This window comes from Lissotriton helveticus, chromosome 5_1, assembly GCF_964261635.1.
Source record: "Lissotriton helveticus chromosome 5_1, aLisHel1.1, whole genome shotgun sequence".
NCBI lineage: Eukaryota > Metazoa > Chordata > Amphibia > Caudata > Salamandridae > Lissotriton > Lissotriton helveticus.
In genome coordinates this window covers 1,004,869,079-1,004,895,375 of record NC_136065.1, presented here as the reverse complement: position 1 = coordinate 1,004,895,375, position 26,297 = coordinate 1,004,869,079, and the positions used below count along the sequence as shown (strand labels likewise).

At 44.2% G+C, this 26,297-nt stretch overlaps 1 protein-coding gene across 1 annotated transcript in view; it reads left to right on the top strand.

The window, feature by feature from the left end:
- The window catches only part of DOCK1 (dedicator of cytokinesis 1), a 1,311,419-nt gene that overhangs the window by 259,964 nt on the left and 1,025,158 nt on the right, over window positions 1–26,297 (top strand). Inside the window, exons 13-15 of the mRNA XM_078643512.1 lie at window positions 4,959–5,084; window positions 5,823–5,947; window positions 10,143–10,241. Coding sequence (XP_078499638.1) covers window positions 4,959–5,084; window positions 5,823–5,947; window positions 10,143–10,241 — 350 coding nt within the window. The remainder of the gene's footprint in view (window positions 1–4,958; window positions 5,085–5,822; window positions 5,948–10,142; window positions 10,242–26,297) is intronic.

Here is a 26,297-nt window from a genome sequence, read left to right as displayed (position 1 = left end):
TTTATGGACCACACCAGACTTACAAGCAAAAACCCTAGGATTAATCATGGATAATAAACTTTCCTTCCAAGCCCAAATTTATGCCACTACTTCTAGCTGCCATTTTGCACAAAACAATCTGAGAAAATACCTGCCTTCGATTCCATTGGAACTCAAGAAAACCGTTATATCAGACTGGATTACTGTAATGCCCTCCTTTCTAGTGCAACAAAACCCAGCATTCAAAAACTGCAGATTGTACAAAATACCGCAGCCAGGGTTCTCAGAGGAATCCCCAAATCCGCATCTGTAACTTCGTCCCTCCCTCAGCTTCACTGGCTGACTGTAGCAGAGCGGAAAACATGTAAATCCCTTTGCATTGCTTTTAAAGCACTTAATCAAATGGGCCCTACTCAATGAGAGAGTTTTTAAACCTTATGTTCCGGCTAGGCCTTTAAGACAGCAGATCTTAGGAATCGGATTGTCCCCAGGATAAGAAATAGCAAGGGGGGCGGAAAGAGGTTTGCCTGTACCACAGCAAAACTCTGAAATACCCTCCTGATCTCCCTAAAGAGAGATACAAACTTACTAACCTTCAGGAAGAACTTAACAACATGGCTTTTCAGAACATAATAGACTCTTCACTACAATTGTACGTGTTTTCAGGTAGTGCCTAGACACCTATTGTTGCACTTTATAAACTATTCATTCATTCATTCAGGATGAAGTAAAAAAAAACCTGGGTACATTAGAGGTAGTAAACTGAGGCAGGCGTCCAGCTTGTGTGTTTGGGATGACTGGCGAAAGGACTGCCGCATATGGGACAGAACCAGGTTCGCTCAAGCTTGCTCTCAGATAGGTTGGGACTGTGGCCCTTGAAGTAGAGGGATTCTCATGTTGGTAGTGAGCTGGGAACCTACTGGTCCATTCAACGTTAACATGGAACAGAGGTTGATTAAGCATCACCTGCTCCTCTAGTGACAAGTGCTGTCTCTGACCTCAACGGACCTGGTGATACCCCAGTGGTGTTTCTAGGAACGGGCAACCCTAGTGTCTGTTTTACTCAGGCTAGATCATGGTTGGGTTAAGTAGAATTTTATGTCCGAACGCTTTCATTTAGCCAAGTACTTGAGTTCCCACTTATCTTTCGGAGTCAACAATCCCTCAACCTCTTCGAATAAACCCTAAATGTCACCCAGAGTGCAATTTTGCACAGCATGCTTTGCCTGCTTCTTTGCTGTCACTTGTTCCCCTGCGTTATCTGTAGCCTTGCGTTTCCCCACGATACTCTGGATTAGGAGGGAAATGGGGAGCGGATACCAGAAATGGGTGACAAGTAGATCAATGATAGATGTTTGGAGTAAATATAGCCAGGTGCCTCGCTCATTTTATATGGTCTCAGTATGCAGTGAAAAACGGGCACTATACAGATAGTGTCCTGGCACCCCAGTAACACTTCTGGAGCGGGAGAGTTTGGTTTTCCTTTACCTAAAACTTCTGCTGCTTGCTCCAGACCTTGTGAAAATATGTTAGACAGCCCCCTCAGATTGGGTCTTTAAAAGAGTATAACATTCAAACCTTGACATCAAGTTTGTGTGGGAAAGGAAGATTCACTTCCTCAGCCTTAAAAGCGTTGTATTAATTAAAATCTTCCTAGAGGAGCAGGCAAGCAACAGTGTATCAACTGGTTATTAATAGAAGAGAACAGCAGTACCTTTCTGATTAACCAAGGGGAGTGGACCGGCCCAACTCACCCTCATCCAGCTGCTGATGGGTGCAGACGGGCATACCCATGGCCCGACTTTGTCCGTGCCATGCTAGTGCTGCGGGAGAGCAGGGGAAGGATTTGAGCACGTTGACAATGGGTGGTCCTGCCTCCTTCACTAGCTGTTGTTCCGGGCACAGTGGATAGTGGTGCTAAAAGTCCCTTTCCACAGGACTGATAGTACTTATGGAGGACTGGTCCCTCTCCCTGCTGTAAAGAATGTCCCATGCTGCGGGAGAGCCGAAGCGTGCTTCACTAGAAGTTGCAGCGCCTAAGGGCATTTGGGTTAGTGGGGCTGGAAGTCCTGTTCCAGGGGACTGATAGTGCTTGTAGAGGTCTGGTCCCCCTCCCTGCTGCAGCTAGTTTTCCATAAAGGAAATGGGTCTGCTTTTGAAAAAACAAGTCATCTTTTTTCAAAAATGTTCACTGAGAGTTGGCAGATGGAAGTACTACCAACTCTATCTGAAACTTTTTTCAAGATTCCACAGGGGGCCTCTCACCATTTGCAAATCTGTTTCCACCCTTTTTGGAAGTCAGCAACTTATCAATGTTTTGCAACTAGATTTTGCTCACAAAGCATTGATACTTCAGGGTCCGAATCATTATTTAGAAAGGATGCTCAAAACACGCACATTGAAAGTCAAAGCTATGGGATATATAAAACTTTTTTTTGCAAAGTAATATTCAATAAAACTAAAGACATTGTAGTTTAGTCACTTAACATACATATATCTTATTATTTTAGTGGAATCAACTTCATGATTTGTCATCAGCTTATCCACAAAGGAAGCAGGTCTCTATTTCTGAAGTTAGTGCATCCATGTTAGACATCTAAAAAAAAAAGAAAAACATTTTTAAAAAAGTTTTTTTCTTGCACGAAAATGTATGTCAGCTCTTTTCTGAATTGAATATGACAGTTGATTCAGTTACTTTTATTGTTGGTGGTTTACTATAATATATTGTATTAGAATATTGGAGATGTGTATGCAGTTTCAATTAAATAATTGTGATAGAAAGCAAGGTGGGCTGCACTCTTTATTCAAAGTAAATTAAAGTTATATGGAGCAAAAAGACAGACTTTAGAATTTATCCCAAGTCACATTTTCATGAAATAATTCAAAAATATATGACGGAGTGGAGGAGTTGTTAATCTAAAACATTTGTCTGGCCACACCTCACTACTTTATGCAAATGGATAAGCCCCATACATTAATGATGTCATTTTTCAGACTTGCTGTTTGAAAATTGCTAAATATTAAAAAGATGTTGCTTGAGGTACTGTATCATTTTTTAGTGCTTACATCTAATATACATGTGCACATTGTTCTTTTCTTCCTATAACCTGATTTTGTTTTGTATTGATGGATGAAATGTGTAATTTTTATTTGCAAGCATATTCTGCAAGAGGCTTGGAGCAATTCATTTTACAGAATATCACTGTACATATAAATTAACCTAAGATCTTGAAGGAAGTTAATTGCTCTATCTTTTTCTCTTTAAGATTTACAATTTTATCATTCAGTGCATGCAATATTTCATTACGCTTGAAGATCACTGATTCAATTATTCCTTTTATGCACAGTGCTACCAGATAATTTCCTTGTGTTAAAATAAATGACTGTTTCCATTGTTTCTAGATCCAGATAACCCCCACAAGGTGTTAATTCACACCATTTACAACACATACATTTCTGTTTTAAATATTCTTCTGAGATATTATGATGATGTTTTAGGACTGCATACCCCCCAAACAAATTACTACAATATGCCATCTGTATTAATATACAGTAAGGAGTGTACAGAACTCACCATATCTTCCTTTCAAGTGATCTATAACGAGGGGCAACAAGCATTACAAAACCTCCCTACTGAAACATTTGCTCATAGAATTCCATGGTTTGAGACTCTTGGCCTGAACAGCGCACAGAATAAATGCTTGGATCAATGCCCAAACAATGTTTTGTACAATTTAATAATCATATCTATTAAAGTAACCAACATAAGTATAAGAAACTGCATTAAAGCATTTGCAGTTTATGAAATCAGTGGAAGTAAAAACAATAATGACATCACCATCCTGGTTTACATTCATATTTGATTTAAATTTACAGGAAGCCAATGGCTTTTTAGCCTTTCACCTATAGAACAATTATACATTTCTTATGAGATCCTACATCCATGCTTTTACTACATGGACACAGTACTAGAAGTTTTCAACTCCTTATCTGGTGTTCTTGGACATATGCTTGGAATTAAAGTGTCAGAATAACTTAACAATGGCTACCATTTTTTTTACACAAATGTTACATAGACAGTTGCAGGCTGTTGGGTTTTATTGGTCCAAAACCCAACTTTACCCTCAGTGTCAACTAACTAGTCTTAAACCTAGCATGCAACCTCCATAGTTGGTTCTTGGTATCAAGTGGTCACCTTAAACTGATAGCAATCATATGCCTATACTCACCTCTGCTCCTTCCTAGCTCTTCACTTTACACAATATTTTAACTAGTTTTACTTTAGTTCAGCCAGCTCTGGAATCTGTCCCAAAACCTATGTACGGAAAGAGCATAAGTGCTTTTTCTGTCCTTACAGATTTTGAAGTTTATTGTTGCAACTGTCTTTAACCCTGGAATGTCCCCACAGTAAATTAGTTGAAGTACTAATATGTGTATGTTTTCTCATAGTTCACCCGTAATATTCAGTTGAGCAGAACTTTTACCTCCAGTTGCTTGCTTCACATAATTGGCTTTTGCTAGTAGCACAAGTTATAACCAAGCCACCAGATAAGCAGTGTACTTGATCACTCCGTAGAACCTGGGAAATAATGGCACTAGATATATAGAGTCATGCATACACAGATATCTGCCCAATCTTATACCAGCTATGTAGTGCTCTATTGTGTATATCTGAAGAGTGATTTTTAATTGTTACAAAGATTGTAGCAAAAATAGATTACTTAATAGAAATTAAAATATATATCTTATACCCACTTAAAAATACAAAATTATGAGATTTTTCTTAATTTCTAATACTCTTAACATGCAAAACAAGGGAATAACATTCATCACCTTCCTTTAACTTTTACATTTTAAAGGACTCGCTTCATTTATTTTAATTTTGTAATTTTGCTGGAGCAACCAAATATTCTTTGAAGTCTATGTTTTGCCTGACTGCAAAGGAGTTTGTTTGTCATGGGATATTTTCTGTATTCCAGGTTTATGGGTTACAATGAAGCTTTTACCTGGTGATATTCATCAAATTAGAAAGGAGTTTCCACATTTAGTAGACCGAACTACTGCAGTTGCAAGGAAAATGGGATTTCCTGAAATTATAATGCCAGGTAATTGCGATATTATGAGAAGGATAACATATATTTACAATAGCTCAAAAGCTGTTTTCCTCGTTCATCTAATGCATTATTTTCAGAACTGTCAAAAAGCTGAAGAAACAATGATATTAGAACATGCCGTCATGGACGTCTAATCATAATTTGAAGACCAAGTTTGCCTTCAGCTAATGATTCTTGTTTAAATGAATGAAGCATTGTGATTTTTATTTTACATGTTTTAATACTTTTCTTTTACATACATACATAACATGGATGTGTGCACAGAACAGCAATACACATATCTTTCCTGGGATAATGACTCCAATTACTACATCACAATGATGCGCAAGTTGTACTAATTGCTCCCCCAATAATGTATATACAAGCTTTTTCAGTGTATATCGGTTACTCTAGGAAAAGGCTAGGTGGCACTCAAATATGGCGAACCAAGAAATGAAGATGGTGAACCAGGAGAAAATAATGTGAAGAAGTAGGTTATTCAATAAAATCACTCCAGCCTTATCCAGTTTCGGAAATTGTTTTTTTCTAATCTCAGCTTCAAAGGACATTTATTTAGCATGTATTTGTATGTTTTACAAGGAATAGCATGAAATATTAATGTTAATTTACATAAGTGTAATTTATGAAGCATCTTTAATTGGTATTTGTTACATGTATGCGGATCTATGACTTGAAAATGCCTGAATTTAAAATATGTTGTGATATTGTTTTAATCCATGTTCTTAATAGGTGATGTTCGTAATGATATCTATGTCACGTTGGTTCAAGGAGACTTCGACAGAGGTAGCAAAACCACTGCAAAAAATGTAGAGGTTACAATATCCATCTATGATGAGGATGGGAAGCGACTAGAGGTAATATATTTTAGCTAGCTGCTTCAGAGTATAGTTTGTCAGTTTTCTTTTTCAACCAGAGCACAAGCACTTTTGCAGTATGTATGTATGTGTATATAGTGCTATACAGAAACTGCAGCCCTAGACAGTGGGCAGAGAAGCCCTAAACAGGCACAATTTATCATTATTTGCACTGTGGAAGAATATTCAGAGGGGAAATCTATAGTATAGTTTAGGGATTATAAAATTGCTATCTTATACTTCTCGATCTGTTCACTGCCTCCTGTCAACTGTGCAATACTGGTGGAAAGGCTTGAGTACTGAGCAGAAAAATACTGACCAGCGCTATCAAGGGCCCAATTTTTTCTCACTAGCCATAGCCACAAAGTAAGGGTTGCTTTAACTGAGTTATCCTTATGCATGGAGTCTTGTGACATTACTCAGTGCTCTTCCCTTGTTTATCTAATGTTGATCATTTAAGTTCACCCGGCACAGCATCTTGAGCAATTCCAGATGAGCTACATGGTTCATATGTTCCATTAGATGCAGATGAGCTTCTTGTGCATGAACAGGCCAAAGACTGAGATCCTTGTAAGAGACTCTGAGCCTAACTCTGCCCCAGGTCTTGGATCCATCTTCCCAACTCAATGAGAGTTTGGAGGTTGGAGATTTGTTGCAAAGCCAATGACAATGTGCCCCCCAAAACTATGCAGTACAAAAACTGTGAACTTGCAGCTCTCCATCACCCAAACAATACTTCAATTTTTCCACACTGAACACCATGTAATGCTGCCCAGAGCACTTATCATGGCTTTGAACATCTTCTGTAGCCTCCCCAAGAAACACATTACCAGCCTTTAACGTCAGAACCAAGGAGCATGTTTGTGTCTGAACTTCAGCAAGTGGGACCATTACACACCCACCCTGAAACACTCCCAAAGTTTCCTGTGCAGGCCTAGATTATACAAAATTCGCAATCCACTGAGGAAAGTATGGAAAAGGTCCTAAATTGCTACTGGGAATCATGCCTTTTTCCCCGCTAGAGTCCTGTACTCAGTGTTTGTCCACCTGATCAATCAACGATCATTCAAAGGGACCAAACATGAAGGTGCATTGCTGGGCATACAGTGCCTAGACTTTAATACACCTTAATCCCTAAAGTGAAATCCAACTACATGTGTTTCATGATACTTCTGAAAACAGTAATATTCAGTCTTGTTGGAAGCTAACTTCTCCATAGAACGGATGTCACAATTGAAGGACACTGGCTATGGTTACTCGCCTTCCTCATTGAACTTCCATGCTTTCCCTACACTTACTTTACAGTTTTTTTTACATTCTCTCCCAACACTCTGAAGTAACTAAAAGAGAAAACAGTGCCCTTCACAAAACTTCAAAATACAAAAAACTAATGTGATAGTTTAAATTGAAAAGCACACTTCTTTTTAAGGGGGCAACACAGTACAATACGCAATTTGAAAGCAAGCAAAATAAAATAACACACAACTTAAAAAAACATCAAGCAATGTAAAATGCATTTGGAGACGTTTTATTAATTTTACGTTATACAGTTTCTTATACAATGGGGCAGTTTCAGTGTTGGATAGATGAATGGTGATAGGCTTAATAATTTTACAAATGAACCTTTTTCTTTCGTGCTTCAGTAAAAAAATACTTATAATGGCAATGTTGTGAATTTAAGAACTATACCAATGTGTAACTTTGAAACAGTTTTAAACTATTCCTTTACATTGCTTGGGGACTATCAGAAATTCACATTTCTGAACTGAGCAGAAAACCGTTTCACAATTTGATAAACAGCGAGTTCATTTTTAAAACTACATACTTAATCTATTCTCTCATTTGTTGACATAATACCTTCTTAAAAGATATACTTGTTTGTAGCATAATAAATGTGTGCATTGCTAACTGTTTAGTTTTCTGGCTCATTGATCCATCCTTGTTTTTTGGGTGTTTTATCACAACACATGCATAGCAAGGTGGCAGAGTCATGCATCGCGCACAATCGTGTGTTCCAAAAGTCTTGAAATACCTATGCTATTATGGTGCGCCATGGAAGAGAAGCGGCCACCCAACACTTCACAATATGAGAAAAGACATAAACCCAGAATCCTGTACTGTGACTAAAGGTCCACATAGCTTCTGGTCACAAATAGTGGAAAACCACCTAAGTAATATCTAGTCAAAACCTTGTGACTCCCCTATCCCTAGTAAGGGGTTTTAAGCTCATAGGCAAAGCACCTAATTCAAAGTGCTATTCTCAATTGTGACCTGTAATTAAATAAAGAACAACATTCCATGTAACCATGTGCAAATATATACACGCAGCTGAGTTTAAAAAAGATATACTCAACAAACATCTCACCATAACGCAATATGTAGCCTCATAAACGTAAATGTGGGTAAGTTCCAGCGTCAAATTATAAGTCAACCTGTAAAAGATACATATTTCTGTAATCACAACTCCACTAAAGAAATTTTATTTCAACACACAGGAATCTCAAAACGCCGTTCCAACTAGACTTCTAAAACATAGTTGCCATGAACCCAGAGGATACTCTGGCCCACATAGGTTATTTTACGAGCTAAAATTCACCATATCAAGCAATATCAACCCCTCTCTTCTCTTCCATGTTAACAATTAAATATATAGCATCATACAGTCTTATATGCGCCGTTAGATGCATTAACATATGTTATTGTGCTAAGTAAAAAAACACGCCAGCATATATCTTGCCATCACCCATCCTGTATCAGTATGCACCATCCAAAACCCCATATTTTACCCTAAGTGAAAAAAAAAAGTGTCCGCATCATTCATACCTGAAATTTCCCTCAAAAACAGAGAGTACTCCAAGCAACATGTATATTTACTTTGAAAGGGATCTAATGTGCCAAAAGTCAAATCCATCCATACAGCGCACCATGCGCTTGTATACTACACAGTAAAGTGGCACACATTAAAATTCGCCTACGTAAACAGCGATGTCCAATTATGCAACACCACATATTCTAGCAAAAGTAAAGCATGCAAACCTGTATTGCTGGTACCCGAACTTGTCCACAAAACGGCGAGTACTCTGATCGCCAAATGTATAGGTATTTATACTATTTATGGCTTAGTCTAAATCAAAATGGACATAAACAATCATAGGTGCCATATTGATAGGTATGGGTAGTTATATCGTTTGTAACAAATCAAAATCACTGACTGAAAGAAACAATGGGCTAGTACTTCATACATGTATAGTAAGTACATTTTGACTTTAAATGATTCAAATATCTTCCCAAATGTGTGATCTAACCTGCCAAACACGAACTCCTCGGTGCACCAGCATCTTAACATCCTATCCACATTAATAAAAGAAATGTACTAAATATCGCTTAATCCTCATAGCGGCCATCTTAAAAGTATAACCCCCCCAGTAACCTCAGTTTGAACCTTAAAATAAACTAGCACAGGGATGAGGATTTTCTATTTGAAGTGGTAAAAGTGTATGACAAAGGCTGAATACAATTTGTTTTTGTAGCCCTGATTTATTCGATGGTAGGCTTGCCAAACAATAAAACACGTGTGCTAATAGCTACGAGGCTAAAGGTTACAAGAGTCGTCAGGATTGTTGGATGAAAGTGAAAACTGGAAATAAAGAATCATCACATACAAGGGGACTCTCTGTTTTTGGACAGTCAGGGAACTGCTTATAATTTGTATCACAACACTGCATTTGAAATATTGACCTGTAAGCATATCAAGATCAACACAGTTTAGCTACGTATAGTAAACCTGCACACCTTGGCATTATTTTAGGAGTTTATATTAAAGTTACGATATACCTATAGGTTTATATTTCGCAGATTGATATTTTGAAATACAGCCACTAATTTGATTTGATTGAGGCCGAATTAGGGGAAACTCGGCCCTTATTATTTGGCAATGACTATGGGAGATTAGGAACATATTGTCTATGACATTTAACTTGGTAAGCAAAAGAAGCACCTATTTGAGTTCGTCAAAAGATACAGAGAAGCCAGTTGAGAGGGAACATTTTACGATTTGTTACAAATAGTGTAATTAGCACTGTGGCAAGATGGTCAGTAACTATTTCAGTTAAATATTTCTGCATGATAGGAACTGTAAGTGAAACATAGCTAAGAAATGTTCCTCATGTTTATGGATGTTCATTTTCTTTAAAAGAATGTTATATTTCCTGGTGCCGGAGAGGAACCTATCTCCGAGTATAAATCTGTCATATACTATCAAGTGAAACAACCACGCTGGTTTGAGACCCTAAAGGTAGGATGAAATTTACTTTTGAATTACTTACATAGAAGTGAAATCTGTATATGTTTACAAGTGTTGATGTGTTGTGTTTATATTAGTTATATATTTCTGTTATTGTATATAAGTAATGCCAAAAATGTATGTTTACTTAGTACTCGTCTTGCTGCTGAGAATAACATTATCTCCCATGGAGTTCACAATGCAAACCTGTACAAAAATCATTCTTTGTAAAAATCAGGTCTGCAACATTTGGTTATTATACCATGTATTAGTGGCCCAAAAGGTTGACATTTGAAATGTGTTTGATGTTTACTGAATCTTTCCCTAACCATTCCTTTTCAGAGTGGAATAATAAAGAAATTGTTGTTCTTTAGATTTTTGTAATTGTAATACCCTATGAAGTAGCTTACATGGCCAAAGGGTTCAATTATAATGACTTTGGTTCCATGTGTCCACCAGTGTTTCAATAACCATCTCATTATAATTTGAAACGATTTAAAACAAGCATTTACAATGCCACGGATTCGCCTTTGCAAAAGTTGGAGCTATTGGCATTGTAAATGACAACATTTTTATTTATGTGTTGGATTTGAAAACAGATAAATAAATGGCATTGTCATTTACAATGCCAATAGCTTAATCTCTCGCAAATGCCACACACACACACACCCACCCACAAAGAGCCCCTACACAGAGCCCTCCCCACACACACACACAGAGCCCCCCACACACACACCCCCACACAGAGCCCCCCCACACACACACAGAGCCCCCCCCACACACACAGAGCCCCCCCACACACACACAGAGCCCCCCACACACACACAGAGCCCCCCACACACACTTACAGAGCCCCCCCACACACACAGAGCCCCCCACACAAACACACAGAGCCCCCCACACACACCCACACAGAGCCCCTACACACACTGCGAGCCCCCCCACACACTGCGAGCCCCCCCACACATTGCGAGCCCCCCCCACACACTGCGAGCCCCACACACTGCTGCTGTTTAGGAGGGGCCGCATGTAAAGGGCAAGTTGGACGCAAGCGGCCCCATGGGCCGTACATTGAGTATCACGGATTTAAAGTATACTCGCAGCAAGTTGGAATGGTAGCCGGGCCCTAAAGCAGCAAACCCATTACTTTCAATTAAAAAACGGGAGGTAATTATCACCATGACCACTTCGAAATGAAGCAGTTTTTTCCGCCATGCATCTTCAGCAACAAAAACAAAAGACAATGGCACTTAAACAAACAACCACCGTGCTTTTAACAATTTCACTTTTCTCACAGACTTTACCTACCTCCACTAGGCGGACCTGTGCTGAAAAGGATGCAGTTTTGTTAGTAACAAGCACCCCTACATCTGATTAAACTAATATACTTGATGCTCCACGATCAGTATTGTTGTTCAATCCACATCCTCATAAAAATAGATTAAATTTACAACGAGCATGAACTAGGTAATCAGATGTAACTAGGGCGGATTGCGTTTATGTTTAATAAACTTGTGAGACAGGGGTTGCATTGGTTTTAGATCTTAAAGGCCTTTCTTAAAATATTTACTTAAAACCAGCCTCTCTATACACTTCTATTGCATTAATATGCGTGCAATATTGTAAAGGTTTTCCAATGAACCAAAGCAACGATATTTGTAAGAATCTATTCATCAGCGAAACCTCGCCGTTTTCTCCTCTTTTGTCCTTGAGATCGTTTAGAGCTAGGAAGAGACTATAGTGGCCTCTTTTCTCCCACTAAACTAATGATTGGCCATGGATGTTTAGTAGATTTGACAGGGTTCACACTCACAAGCAGATGAAGCAATCGTAGAGACGACCCAAAGAGAATAGATTTCTAAGCCACAAATTCTACTGAGGCCACGACAGGGTTCACTTGAGCTTTGGCTCGTTCACAATGTTTATTTCCCTCCCCCTTGGGATTGCCCATAGAATCAAAATTAGTTATTTCTACTGGCCTCACTCTGGAAAGATGTGCAAAACAAGCAACGAGGGGGGGGGGTGATGAGCTCACGCACACAAGCAACGAGGGGGGAGGGGGTGAGGAGCTCCCGCTCACAAGCAACCAGGGGGGAGGGGGTGAGGAGCGCACGTACATTAGCAACGAGGGGGGAGGGGGTGAGGAGCTCGCGCACACAAGTAACGAGGGGGGAGGGGGTGAGGAGCTCACGCACACAAGCAACGAGGGAGGGTGAGGAGCTCATGCACACAAGCAACGAGGGGGGGAGGGGGTGAGGAGCTCACGCACACCAGCAACGAGGGGGGAGGGGGGTGAGGCGCGCACGCACACAAGGAAACGAGGGGGGAGGGGGGTGAGGAGCTCACGCACACAAGCAACGAGGGGGGGTGAGGAGCTCACGCACACAAGCGACAAGGGGGGGAGGGGGTGAGGAGCTCACGCACACAAGCAACCAGGGGGGAGGGGGTTGAGGAGCGCACGCACATTATCAACGGGGGAGGATGAGGAGCTCACACACAAGTAACGAGGGGGCAGGGGGGAGGAGCTCACGCATACAAGCAATCAGGGGGGAGGAGCTCACACACACAAGCAACCAGGGGGGAGAGGGTGAGGAGCACACGCACATTAGCAACAAGGGGGGAGGGGGTGAGGAGCTCACGCACACTGCGAGCCCCCCACATACTGCGAGGCCCCCCCACACACTGCGAGCCCCACACACTGCTGCTGTTTACAAGGAGGGGCAGCATGTAAAGGTCAAGTTGGGCGCAAGCGGCCCCATGGACCGTACATTGAGTAACACAGATTTAAAGTATACTCGCAGCAAGTTAGAACGGTAGCCGGGCCCTAAAGCAGCAAACCCATTACTTTCAATTAAAAAACGGGAAGTAATTATCACCGTGACCACTTCGAAATGAAGCAGTTTTTTCCGCCATGCATCTTCAGCAACAAAAACAAAAGACAATGGCACTTAACCAACAACCACAGCGCTTTTAACAATTTCACTTTTCTCACAGACTTTACCTCCACTAGGCTGACCTGTGCTGAAAAGCATGCAGTTTTGTTAGTAACAAGCACCCCTACATCTGATTAAACTAATATACTTGATGCTGCACGATCAGTATTGTTGTTCAATCCACATCCTCATAAAAATAGATTCAATTTACAACGAGCATGAACTAGGTAATCCGATGTAACTAGGGCGGATGGCGTTTATGTTCAATAAACTTGTGAGACAGGGGTTGCATTGGTTTTAGATCTTAAAGGCACACAAGCAACGAGGGGGGTGAGGAGTTCACGCACACAAGCAGCGAGGGGGGGTGAGGAGCTCACGCACACAAGCAACGTGGGGGGAGGGGGGAGGAGCGCACGCACACAAGGAACGAGAGGGGAGGGGGTGAGGAGCTCACGCACACAAGACGGAAAACAAAGACGACAGCCACGAGTTTACCTTAAATGCAAAAACAGGAGCATACATACCAGGCAAAGACGGAAAACAAAGACGACAACAAAAAAACAAGACGGAAAGAAGCCACGGAGACGACAATCGCGCAGCCCACTCCGGCAAAAGACACTTCGAAAAAGACCAAAACATGACGAAAAAAAAAAAACATACGCCCACCGCCGCAATGATGTTGTTAAAGGGGCGGAGAGCGAAAAAATCACCGGAACGCCCACGAATCTGCTCGGACAATGACCGACGCATCTCTGTTCCAATGGCTAGCCTCCATTTATGGAGCTAGCCAATGGAACAGAGAGGCGGGTTAAAGCCCCATACTGAAACTCAAAAGATTTCGCCTGCGCGAACACTGCTGCGCAGTGGACGCCAGGCGAAACCTAAAAAACTAGAATTGGGAGTGTTTGAGGGCAAACAAAAATAGTGCCTGGTACGTAACTGTAACATCAAATTGTTCAGAGTTTAATAACCCCTCATGTAAAAATATAGGCTTTGACAGCCTAGATGATTAGGTTTGCTTAGTAGAAAAGAGCTTGGATTCTTTGAAGTATATGATACCATGTGTGCCAGTTAAACTTGTTAACACTTGGGTTTCCCTGCTGATTCTGAGTAATATATTTTTTATTGCCCTGCTACTAATTGATTTTAGAGTTGGATTTGGTCATATCTACACAGTTTGATATCAAGCATACAGTGATAACAACAAAGTCATTTTAACCATGGTCTTTTAAAGATTTAGGATGACTGAAATGAGAAAGGCACATTTCCTTTCCTTCTAGGCAGGTCATTATTGGAAAATGTGTGAGCATTTTTTACTTGAAACTTTAGACAGATGAAATATATATGATGGGCAATGTTTTTTTTTTAGATTGGGCTAGTAAGTCACCTTCAGAATGAGTTTAGTACAGCCTTTATCGTAGGAAAATTACATTTGACGCATATTGCCTGAGCTACTAGTTCAGTGTTGATTGGGCATGAGTGGCAGGATAAGTGGGGGGCTTTGCATGTTGCCTGTAGTGAAGTCTGTTCGATGTGCTTTACAGCTTGCTCTCCTTTATTTGAGGAATAGGCATAGGCTTGTGAAATGTTGTCAGAAATACTATATCCGCTCAATTACAGTCATAAGGAAGCGGAACAAAAAAATGTCATTATTTTCTAGCATCCTCATTATTGTTTAGAAAGCTGGACTCCTTATAAACCGCAGTGTTTGTAGATGTGATTAGATTTACTAGTGTTCAAAATTATGTAATCCCCCATAGTAAAAAATAAGTTATTAGATAGTAAAAAAAATGGGTAAAAATAGTTGTGACTAGTCTTGAATGTATTTAATGTTTCATGTTCAAACACTATATTAACTTTAAGATTTTAGTCAGCTTTATTTGAATGCTTGTATTTTCCCTTCTGGGCCCATTTGGTTCTCCCTAGGTTGCTCATATTAGCAGCTTCAAGCTGCCTTTGCTTTGCCACACATAATACCTTGTTTTTTGGGACATGATATTAATTTAGAACTACGCAGCGTGTATTATTTGTTATTCAGTGACTCTTCTTGCGATTGTTAGTAATGCTGGTTACTTTTCTCAGGTGTGTCTGTTTACTAATCACAGCAAACCTGCTTAAAAATTAGAATGCAATAGTTTTAAGTAATGAATCAACCAATCATTTGCAAAGCGCACTACATACCCGCGAGGGTCTCAAGGCGCTGGGGGGGACGCTACCGATCAAACAGCCAGGTCTTGAGTATCCTCCTCAAGGTCAGCAGGTCTTGGGTCTGTCGTAGGCTCAGTGGGAGGGTGTATCATGTCTGGGCGGCGAGGTGGGAGAAGGATCTCCCACCGGTGGTTGTTCTTCGGATGCGTGGGACGGTGGCGAGTGAGAGGTCGGCGGAGCGGAGCTGGCGGTTGGGGATGTGGAAGGAGAGCCGTCTGTTGAGGTAGGCTGGGCCGGTCTTGTGGAGTGCCTTAAGTGCGTGGGTGAGGAGCTTGAAGGAAATCCTCCTGTTGACGGGGAGCCAGTGCAGGTTTCGTAGGTGGGGGGTAATGTGGCCTTGGCGTGGTACGTCGAAGATCAGTCGTGCCGAAGCGTTTTGGATGTGTTGTAGTCGTTTGATGAGCTTGGTCGGAGCTCCTGCGTAGAGGGCTTTTCCGTAGTCGTGTCTGCTGCTGACGAGGGCCTGGGTGACTGTCTTTCTTGTATCTGTCGGGATCCATCTGTAGATCTTGCGGAGCATGCGGAGGGTGTTGCAGCAGGAGGAGTAGATGGCGTTGACTTGCTTGGTCATTGAGAGCATTGAGTCGAGGATGATTCCCAGGTTGCGTGCGTGGTTGGTGGGTGTCAGGGCTGCCCCCAGTGCCGTCGGCCACCAGGAGTCGTCTCAGGCTGAAGGGTTGGAGCCGAGGATGAGGACCTCCGTCTTGTCTGAGTTCAGCTTCAGATGGCTGGTCTTCATCTAGTCGGCGACGGCCTTCATTTCTTCGTGGAGGTTGGCTTTGGCGGTGATGGGGTCCTTGGTGAGGGAGAGGATGAGCTGAGTGTCGTCGGCGTAGGAGATTATGTTGAGGTCGTCCTGTCAGGCTACGTGTGCGAGCGGGGCCATGTAAATGTTGAACAGCGTTGGGCTGAGGGAGGATCCCTGGGGTACGCCGCAGATGATCTCGGAGGCTGTGGAACGGAGTGGGGGAAGAGGACGCTCTGGGTTCTGCCGGAGAGGAATGAGGTGGTCCAATCCAGAGCCTTGTCTCGGATCCCTGCAGCCTGGAGGCGTGAGCGTAGTGTGCGGTGGCAGACAGTGTCGAAGGCGGCAGAGATGTCTAGGAGGATGAGTGCTGCGGTCTCGCATTTGTTCAGCAGGTGGCGGCGATGAAGGCAGTCTCGGTGCTGTGGTTGCTGTGGAACCCTGACTGGGAAGGGTCCAGGATTCTGTTTTCTAAGACGTATCGGGTTAGCTGTCTGTTTACGGTTTTCTCGACCACCTTGGCTGGGGAGGGGAGCAGAGAGACTGGCCGGAAGTTCTTGAGGTCTCTTGGGTCTGCCTTAGGTATTTTGAGTTTTGCGGTGATCTCGGCGTGTTTCCAGATCTCTGGGAAGGTTGCGGTCTCGAGGGAGAGGTTGATGACGTTGTGCAGGTGGGGTGTGATGGAGCTGCTTGCTCTGTTGAAGACGTGGTGAGGGAATGGGTCTGACGGAGAGCCGGAGTGGATTGTGCGCATGGTCTTGATGGTGTCATCGATGCTCATGCTGGTCCAGGCTAGCAGGGGGTCGTGGTCAATGGTGTGCAAAGGGTCTGTTGTGTTGCTGTCTGTTGGGGCTGCCTGTGAGTTGAAGCTGTCGTGGATGTCTGCTATCTTGCGGTGGAAGAAGGTGGCTAGGGAGTCGCACAGGGCTTGCGACGGCGGGATGTCGTTGGTGTTAGAGCTGGGGTTAGCGAGTTCCTTCACGATGTTGAAGAGCTCCTTGCTATTGTGTGCGTTGTTGTCACGGCGGTCTTTGGAGGAGGTCCTCTTGGTCGCCCTGATAACGTGGTGTTGTTTGCGGATGTGCTTGTGTGTTGCGTGGCTGTCCGGAGTTTGTTCACTGTGCCATTTCTTCTCTAGTGTCCGGCAGGCTTGCTTGGAGGCTCTTGCTGGTGTCTCTGTGGGGGGGTTTCTTCAGTGGGGCCAGGGTGTTGACGCAGTCCTCGATCTAGCGTCTGAGGCTGTGGGCAGTGTCGCCGGTGTTGGAGGGTTCGGTGGGTGGGCTGAGAGCGAGGTTTGTGTGTAGATGGTTGTTGGACTTGGCCTTTTCCCCAAAAAACTTTCGCTTTTGACCCCCTTGTCTGAAATCTCTCCCCCATGGGATTAAACCTGTATAGGCCATGAGTGGTGTGAGACACCTTGTTAAAAATGTAATGTTAAGTAATGGTGTGAGCACTTGTAAATTTCCCCATTTTAAAAATGCACCTGACTAAAATGTACTGTTTTTAAAATGGATGCCATGGCCATGGGTTTTGCCACTGTACTGCCATAGGTCAGCAGTCTAGCTATTATTACCCAGCTACCCCTAGCATTTGGAGGGAAAGCCTGGCACCCAGGGTGCTCACCCCCTCCCCTTGAGCCAGTTTAGGCTAGTTCTGCCAACATTCTAGAAGGCTCTGGCACTGCCTGGGAGGAGGGTATAAATAAGAGGGATGTGCCACCAGAGAGTCAGTCAGCGCTGGGACAAGAAAGAGAGGGGACCTGCTGCGAGGAGCTACCGCCACAAGGGCCTGTGAGCTGGGCCCCGCACCCCTAAAACACCCTACTCTACTGTCCCCTGGGCCCCTGACAAGGAAGGGTCACTACCCAGGTCCCTGACACTGTGGTGACCGGGAATTACGCCAGCGCTGTGAGGAAGAAGCACCCAGGAGGTGAGGTGTGGGACTGTCTACCCCCCTTGAGAAGCTGTGGCCCCTTTGAAGCACCATGGGGAAGAGTGGACCCCCAAAAGAACTGCTGCTGGCTGAGGTGCTGTGAGGCCCTGTGAAAGCGCTGGGCCCTGTGACTGTTGTGGCCCCCTAGTGCTGTAAAGCCTGCCTGTCAAGCGCTATACTTGCGAAGCGCTGAGGCAGAGATAATTTCCTGCCCCCTCTGCGTGGCCTGAGGAAGGAGCTGAGGTTGTGGGCAGAGGGAGGAGCAGTGCGCTATGAATAGCGCCATCCTGCTGAGGAGAATCGCGCTGGAGGAGCCTACCCTCGTTTTGGCGAGCTGTTTGCCATATAAAGAATTAATTCAAAGGGAGCCTACCCCTTACTGCCGCCGAGGAGTGTTGGCGCTACCTTGCGCCAGTTGTGAATAGGCCGAAATCACCGCCGCGGCCCGGCGCTGTCGTGGGGACCCCCCCACTGCTGTGGGCACCGTTGCGGCGGCCCCCGGTGCCAGGAGAGGGCCGCCGATGTGAGGAGAGGGCCGCGCTAGGCCCTGAGGCCGTCAGGTCCCCCATCACGTGACGGGGGCCTGGCCGCGTCATCGGCCCGCCCCCGCCAACGCCGCGCACGGATTGGCCTGCGCGGCCGTGACCCTTGAAGGCCGCGCAGGGATTGGCTGTCGGCCGGGAAGGCCGTGAGAAGCCGAGTCGAAGCCCCGGGTCCCTGTGAGGTAGGAGGGGGACCCGGGTGAAGTACCGTTGCGGGGCCCCCATGGTCAAGGGGGAGCCCCGATTTGAAGCGACCGGAGCGGGAGGCCACCCCGCCGGTCTGTGCCCCTGAGCGAGGGGCCGGTGAGATAGGCGGGGCCGGGGCACACTGTCGGTGCCAGCCCCGCCTCCCCTAACGAAGCGGCCGGAGGAGCCGAGTGCCTGCGGGGCTCCCGTAAGGACGAGGGAGCCCTGATTGTGCCGCCCAGAGGCCGTATTGAACCCCCCGGGCCCCCGTGAGGAGGAGGGGCCCGGGTGACACCGCGGGAAGGGGAGGGGCCTCGAGGCACATTGCCGGTGCCTGCCCCCTCCCCCCTCGAAGCTGAAGTGAGCCCCGGTTGCGGCCTGAAGCCTCGCGGAGGCTGCCTTTAGGTCCCGGGCCCCCGTGAGGAAGGAGGGGCCCGGCTGTGGTCGTGAGAGAGGAGGGGGCATCGAGGCACATTGTCGGTGCCTGCCTTTCCTCAGTGAAGCCGGCCGATGGTGCTGTAGGGGCCTGAGAGAGTCCTGTGTGACCTGCACAGAATCGAGGAGCCCGGTGAGTGGGGCTGCTTGTAGGGGAGTTGGGGGTGTATGTCGGGGCACAGGGTCGGTGCTCGCCCCTCCCCGTCTTCTGGGAATATGCCTAAAGGAAGATCAAGACCCCCCCCCCCCTGGGAGACATTGTACTGGAGCTCGTTGGTCCTAATTACACACCAGAGCCCCCAGAGAGAAGTACCTGAGGGACTGCCAGGCCTCTGAACTGGGCCAAGACATTAGTTAACCCCTGCCTGGCGGTCCAGGTGAACGCCAGCTAGTGTAGGCCCTGGAGTTTGGGTTAGTGTGGCGTAAGGCAGTGCTTTTGTTGAATTTCGCGCCCAGTGCGCTTATGGCCTAGAGTTAATGCCCCTGTTAGTGGTGGGCATCTCCAGGCGTTATGCTGATGAGGCTGACTGCCCCCTCTAGGGAAGTGTTAGTCGCCTGAAGAGGTATTTAAGGTGGCCCTAGTAAAATGTTTATTCCTGCACAGTGACCAGGTGATAGGAAATGTTTAAGGGTACCCCCTGTTGTTGATGTTACTGATGCCAATGCATACTAATGCTTCCTGCCGGATGTTTGATATCCCTATGCTGATTTATTGCAGGTGTTCCTGTATGTTGGGATTTACTGTGATGCCCTGAAGTTTCCTTTACAGGGGTCGGGCTGGAGTTTTAGTGCACAGTGTGTACTCATGCTGATGGTATTTTGCATTACAGCCTATCACTAAGGATGAGAGCCTGAGTTGGCCCCGCCATATTGGCCCGAGGTTCAATGGTAATTTAGTCACATTTTTATTTCCAGGTATGGACTTACAGACTCAGCCCTTACTTCCCATGTAAATAATCCCCCCTTTATACACTTGGCTCTGGCGCCAATTGGCGCCCTGTTGTGACACTACTGTTTTGCATTTTATTTTGCCTTGCAGGTGGGAAACACTACTAAACTACTTATCTTTTTCCAACTCAAACTGGTGTCCTGCCTCTTTTGTGGTGTGCCTGGTGTGACGTCTGTGGGTACTGCGTGAGTGCTTCACATGTCCTCAAAGTTTGGCCTGCCCGCTTGGCGCCATGCTACCCCCTTTGAGATTTGGGTAACCCCCATTTCTTACAATGGTCTTCTGTGATTTTTGCAACAGCAGCGGCGGGGGATCTGTTGGGTGCGGTGGTGTGTGGTGGGCTTCTGGAAGGTGAAGTGGATGCAGCGGTGGTCGGTCCAGAAGCGTTCGGTGGTGTGGCTGACCGAGATGTGCAGGCTTGAGGAGAAGACTGGGTCGAGCGTGTGGCCAGTGGAGTGGGTGGGCGTTGTGACGAGTTGCTTCAGTCTGAGGTTGGCAAGGTTATCGATCAGGGTTGTAAAGTTGTTGTCGTTGATGTTCTCAAGGTGAAAGTTCAGGTCTCCGAGGAGGATGTAGTCGGTCGAGCTCAGGGCGTGCGTGCAGATCAAGTCGGTGATGGAGTTGCTGAACTGGGGGCGGGGTCCTGGGGGTCGGTAGACTAGGGTGCCTCTGAGGGTTGAGTTAGGGTCTGTGTGGATCTGGAAATGCATGTGTTCGGCGGTGCTGAGCGCGTCGTCTGTGCTAGTCGAGACCCTGATGCTGTTCTTGTGGACGATGACGATTCCTCCTCCGACTCCATTGAGGCGGTCTCTGCGAGTGATCTTGTAGCCGTCTGGGATGGCTATGGCGATGTCGGGTGCGGTGGAGTCGTTCAACCAGGTCTCTGTCAGGAAGGCGCAGAAGACAAAAGGGCACAGAAATACTGGAAAAAAGTGTGGCACAGAGGAAATATACAGAACACAGAAATAGAGAGGCAGCTAAGAACAGAAGGCAGAACAGGCAGAGAGGCACGGGGGCAGCGAGGGGAACAGATGCGAAAACCGGGCAAAGACGCTGGGCAGCGAGGGGAACAGAAGGGAAAACTGGGCAGAGACACGGGGGCAGCGATGGATATAGAAGGAAAGAACGGGCAGAAAGCACGGGGACAGCGAGGGGAACCGAGGGAAGAAAAAGGGGCACAGACCACGCACAGGCAGCGGGGGAAGACAGACATCAGCAGTCACAGACACAACAATGAAAATACAGGCAATGCAATAAAAGCAATAAAGCTGAGGCTGAACAAACCTGCCTACCACTGGCCACCAGGGATGAGGCGCAGGTGGTAGCCTGCGGGTGGTGGAGGGCCTCGAACTTCCTCAGCAGTGGCAGCTGAGGCAGGGAGACAAAGGCGGTGCTGTGCGGAGGGGGAGCGACCTACCTGGTGCACTGTATATTTCGCTTCATGTCTTTCTTCTATTTACTATGGAGATGAATGCGTGAGATATCTTTTCACAGTTACCTTTGGGACTAGAGATAAATGTTCTAGGTTTGCCAAAATCACCTGCAACTCTGGAAAGGTTAAGAGTGCAGGTGAGGCACTGTGAGCTAGTCAGTTGGGCCTACAGGTACTGACGTGATAGACAGACTCAGTCCCTACATTCAAATGTCCTGTTCTTCCAAAGACCAGTTTTGTTTCCCAAACGGAATGCCTGCAGCATGGTAATGACTTTATTACATGGTACTGGCACTTCTAAAATTGCTTGAATGTTTCTAAAATACTCCTTATTATACCACCACTCACATGACTTAAATATTTTCACTATACTAATTCACCACTAATCCTTTTTGGGTTCCGCAGCAGTGTGCTACTTGCCGAAAAACATTTTGACACCTCATCGGGGGTAGTAAGCGCTATATAAATGCAATTGCAATACAGTTACAATTCAGTGTCTGTTTCTGAGTATTGTATGTCATGGTAATATTTTCTGAATGTTTGCCAGATTTCTTAATTATTGAAAGTTAAGACGTTTGACAGTGGAATCTTGATATTTGTAAACGTTTTCCTAGTTATGTTAACTTTTAATTTGATATGAGTTTGCTTGGCTTCTTATTGCTGACTTTGTACTCTGAAGAGCTCTCCTCATTTTGCTCTCTCGGTTGTAAAATGTTTAAAGGTGTTTATTTTTCAAGTAGCCTTCTTTGCCTGCACTTGCTTGTAATGTCTGCGTACCCTATCCTACCTTTTACAACATGTTCTCTGGCAGAAGTTGGCTACACAAGGAGGAGCACAGTCACCTTCATACCATTAACATACACATTAGCAGAGCCTTGTGAACCCTATAAACGTAGTACTTGATATCCTAGACGTTTTGTAGTACATCCAGTTCTGGACTAGTAATGCAGAATTTGCAAAAGGACATTAAGATCGTGCTGCTCTGTCCAGATACGTTTGTACATTCTGGAACCCTGGAAATTAATTTTTATTACAATGGACAGTAATTACAAATGTCTGAACAATTCCTACTTTAAGCACCGAAGTTTGCAATGTGGTTACCCATAGTACCAAGTAACATCGTAAGTTTCCTATTCCTTTAATTTGCATTTTCATTAATAGGGCATTCATTTCAATCACGTTACCATTTTTTCTTTACCCCTATCTTTTATAGATATCAAAGTGACTGGGAAAATAGTTTTAAAAGTTCAGCTCAGCAATAATACCTACATCATTTGAAAAAGGGACAATCTTATTGTTGTAAATGATATTTGATCGAATGATATAATGAATGTTCTCAGTCCTAATTTATAAAATAAAAAAGTATGGGAAGAGACCAATCGGAAGAGTGCATCTGGTTTCTTTTCAATCAAGCAAGTTGTCACACTAGATAAACACATTATAAAACAATCACACAATAAATGTATTTCCAGTAAAAGAAGCATAAAATAGTATATGAAAATCATATTTTTACTCATGAGACTCCATATTTGTTTTAGTAGAGCTAATGAGCCCACTTTATTATCAAATTAAACGTAATTATAAGCCACAAACAATCCTTAACCTAGCCACAAAGTGCAAATGTATAGTTGGCTAACAGAGAAAAGGGATAGTGACGTTTGAAACACCTCACATTAATTAATAGTACAACAAATTCTGTGACTTTGTTATTGAGAAGTCATGTGTCAAGAGCTCAGTTTTCACCAACAGCCCCACGTTCAAAATGAAGTGCATTTACCATTAGGAGGGATTAAAATAGTATGTTAAAGTGTACTACCTGATCAATTACATTTATTTTAAATCCGTGCTTACAGAGGAAATCCACCCAAATATCAACAGAGACACAACTATAAATCAAAATATTATGACTGTCTAAAGCTCTAAATGTCATTATTTATTTGCAGATCAGGTAAAATCTCGGTCATCTTGTTCCTACCCCAGTGGGAACACTATGTTGAAATGAACTAGAACTTTATGATCCAGCGGCATCTGTCCCAAAGTAAGACAAATCTAGTCAGCCACTCCATACTTGACGTGCTGATAGCAATACGCGGACAACGCAGGATGCTAAAGCCATTGAGAGTTCCTTAAAGTTGGATACATCACTGTCGAACTGATCCTTCTGTTCTGGTGCCAACAATTGAGAGTGGGACAAAGTTTATTTTTAAACCACAGAGGAAGCTTTGCTGAATGGATGGATTCTTAACCTTCCACGGTTTGCCAAGTCCAGCATTCATTCAGTGTTGGTCATTTATTGGGTACTTAAGCCCAGAGAATAGCAAACTTGGCAGTGTTGCTTTCTGAGGATTCACCTTCTTCAGGCAGTCTCCTTACTGTATATCGATCCTGAAAAGGGTGTGCTGATCATGTCACTCCCGGTCTCTCTCACAACCCTCAGGCCTTGAGGGGGTAGGCCCTAGGCATTAGTTCCTACCAGCCTGGGTTCTCTTAAATTCACCGAAGTCTAGTCAAAAAACTTGCCAGCAAGTTTTGTTTAGAGCTATGAGCCCGTTTGATTTCAAGTCTCTGTAGCAGTAAGGGGAATGGAACAGCTAGATTACCAGTCTGTTTTCTGGTCCCAGCAATCTGACAGAATCATCATGTTTTTTATTCAGGTGTTCTTCAAAGTTGAGGAATGTTCTGAGGCTGTGCTAGTGAGATGCCATTCTCATCATGTGATCTAGCCAGTGATGGTAGAATTCCTCACTCCTAGTCCTAGCAAATGACTTAGTAAAACCCACCCTCATTTTTCAGTACTTCGCCTTCACTTTACTGTAATCTTTCCCAGCGCCACTGATTCAAAATGGCCATAACCTTCTTTCCCTTGTTGGAGTCTGGTGCCCCCTTTCCAGTCCACCACTATACACGTTAGGGAATATCGCCTCTCCTCATTCTGGAACTTCTTTCCGTCATGCTGGTAGCAGAGACAGATGCCTGGAAGACCTCTGGGTTGTTCATTTGGGGTTGTCAGTTGAAAGAGAAGGCTGATATAACAGTCCTTGCTGCTACTACCTGAACCTGTACCTGCCCAGATGGCTCATCCCTGCTTATGTGGTCAGTTATTACATCATTTCAAACTAACTGCCCTTAGATGTTGCTGCTTGTCCTCCATCATGCCAGCAAAAAAAATAGTGTCATTGACTTGAATATACTTCTGGGTTTCATAACAGGGAATTAAATCACTTTGGACTTAAGGGAATTAAAGATATGAACGTGGCATATGAAAAACAAGGGTGCAGGAAATTGTATGCTTTTCCAAGTATTCTTAATACTTACAGCTCCAATTTTGTAAGTGGAGTACTGTATAGAAAAGTAGTCTGCTTGTTGAATGTGGAAAGATGTGAATCCCTTTGTGCAACCAAGTAATTATTAGTTATATATGTTTTTGTGAGGAATTTTGGTTTGGCTTGTTTAAGAATCACCCCCAATGTGTCACCATATTTATGTATTCCTCCATGAACTGCATCCTTTACCTGACCATATTATAATTATTTAAATAAAATTACATACATTGTTGCGTGAAACGTATTAAGTGACCTGAGATTTTTGACCTGAAGAACAGGAAAATGAAAAGGCTGTGTTATCCTTCCCATGGAGAAGAACTCAACACTGTTGCATAGGGAACAACTTTGGCTTAGGAATGATGGGGTAAAAAGAGCACCAGTAGTTTGCATTTGAAGCTCCTTATTTCCTCCTTCCCCAAAAGAAAACATGTTCTCATTAGGCTGTTCATATAGTGCAGACTTTACAGGAGTTAAGTGACATCCTGGCCACTTTTTTGCATACAAAGTTTGACAATACATAATTATATAATTTACACTCTGACTTTACTACAGCCATATGCACATAAGGAGAGGCAGCTGGCCCCAATGTGAATTGATCTTCTGTCAGTCGAATGATTATTAAGTAAGGATCCACACTCAACTCCAGCTTTCTATCTAAAAATAATAAGCCTCTGTTACCTTTTGACTCAAATACAAGATGTGCATACTATCCCAACTGGTTAAAAGGCCAACTATGTGCGCAGAAGATGTACCAAATTATTACCCATTCATCCTCCACACTTTGAGCCGTTCTGGAGAGAATAGTAGTTAGGAGACTAGACCTTTTGTAGAAGAGCATAATATCCTTGACCAGTTAAGCTTTTCACACTAGACAGCTACCCCAGCATTTTGTGGCTTTGGTTGGCAAATTTCACAGCCATAAAAAGCAACATTTGTGGCCCAAAACCTCAAAATTCACGGTATTTTTGTGGTGGGCAAAAAATGTGCCCGCCACACAAATACTGGAGTCCTGTGCTCTGTCACTGCTTGAGGATGTGCTGTATCACAGTCTGTAACGTTGCAGAGTACCACCTGAAACAGTAGGGTGCCTGATGCCAAAGAGAGTAGATTACAATATGAAATCTACTGTTTTTGGCATCAGACAACCTGCACGTGCAGGGCAGCAGGGGCCTGTAGAGGCCGCAGGGAGCACCCAAATGTGTGAGGAGGGCTGCAGGCTAGTCAAAGGTAGGCGACAGAGGAATTTAACACCTATGCTGCTTGCTGGCAGTGGCAGCACAGAGCCAGTAAAGAGGGGGGGGGGACACCAGGTTTTTTCCCCCCACATTTTGCCTGGGATTTTTACAAAATTGCTGATATCACAATTCTTTTGCAAATCGCAAA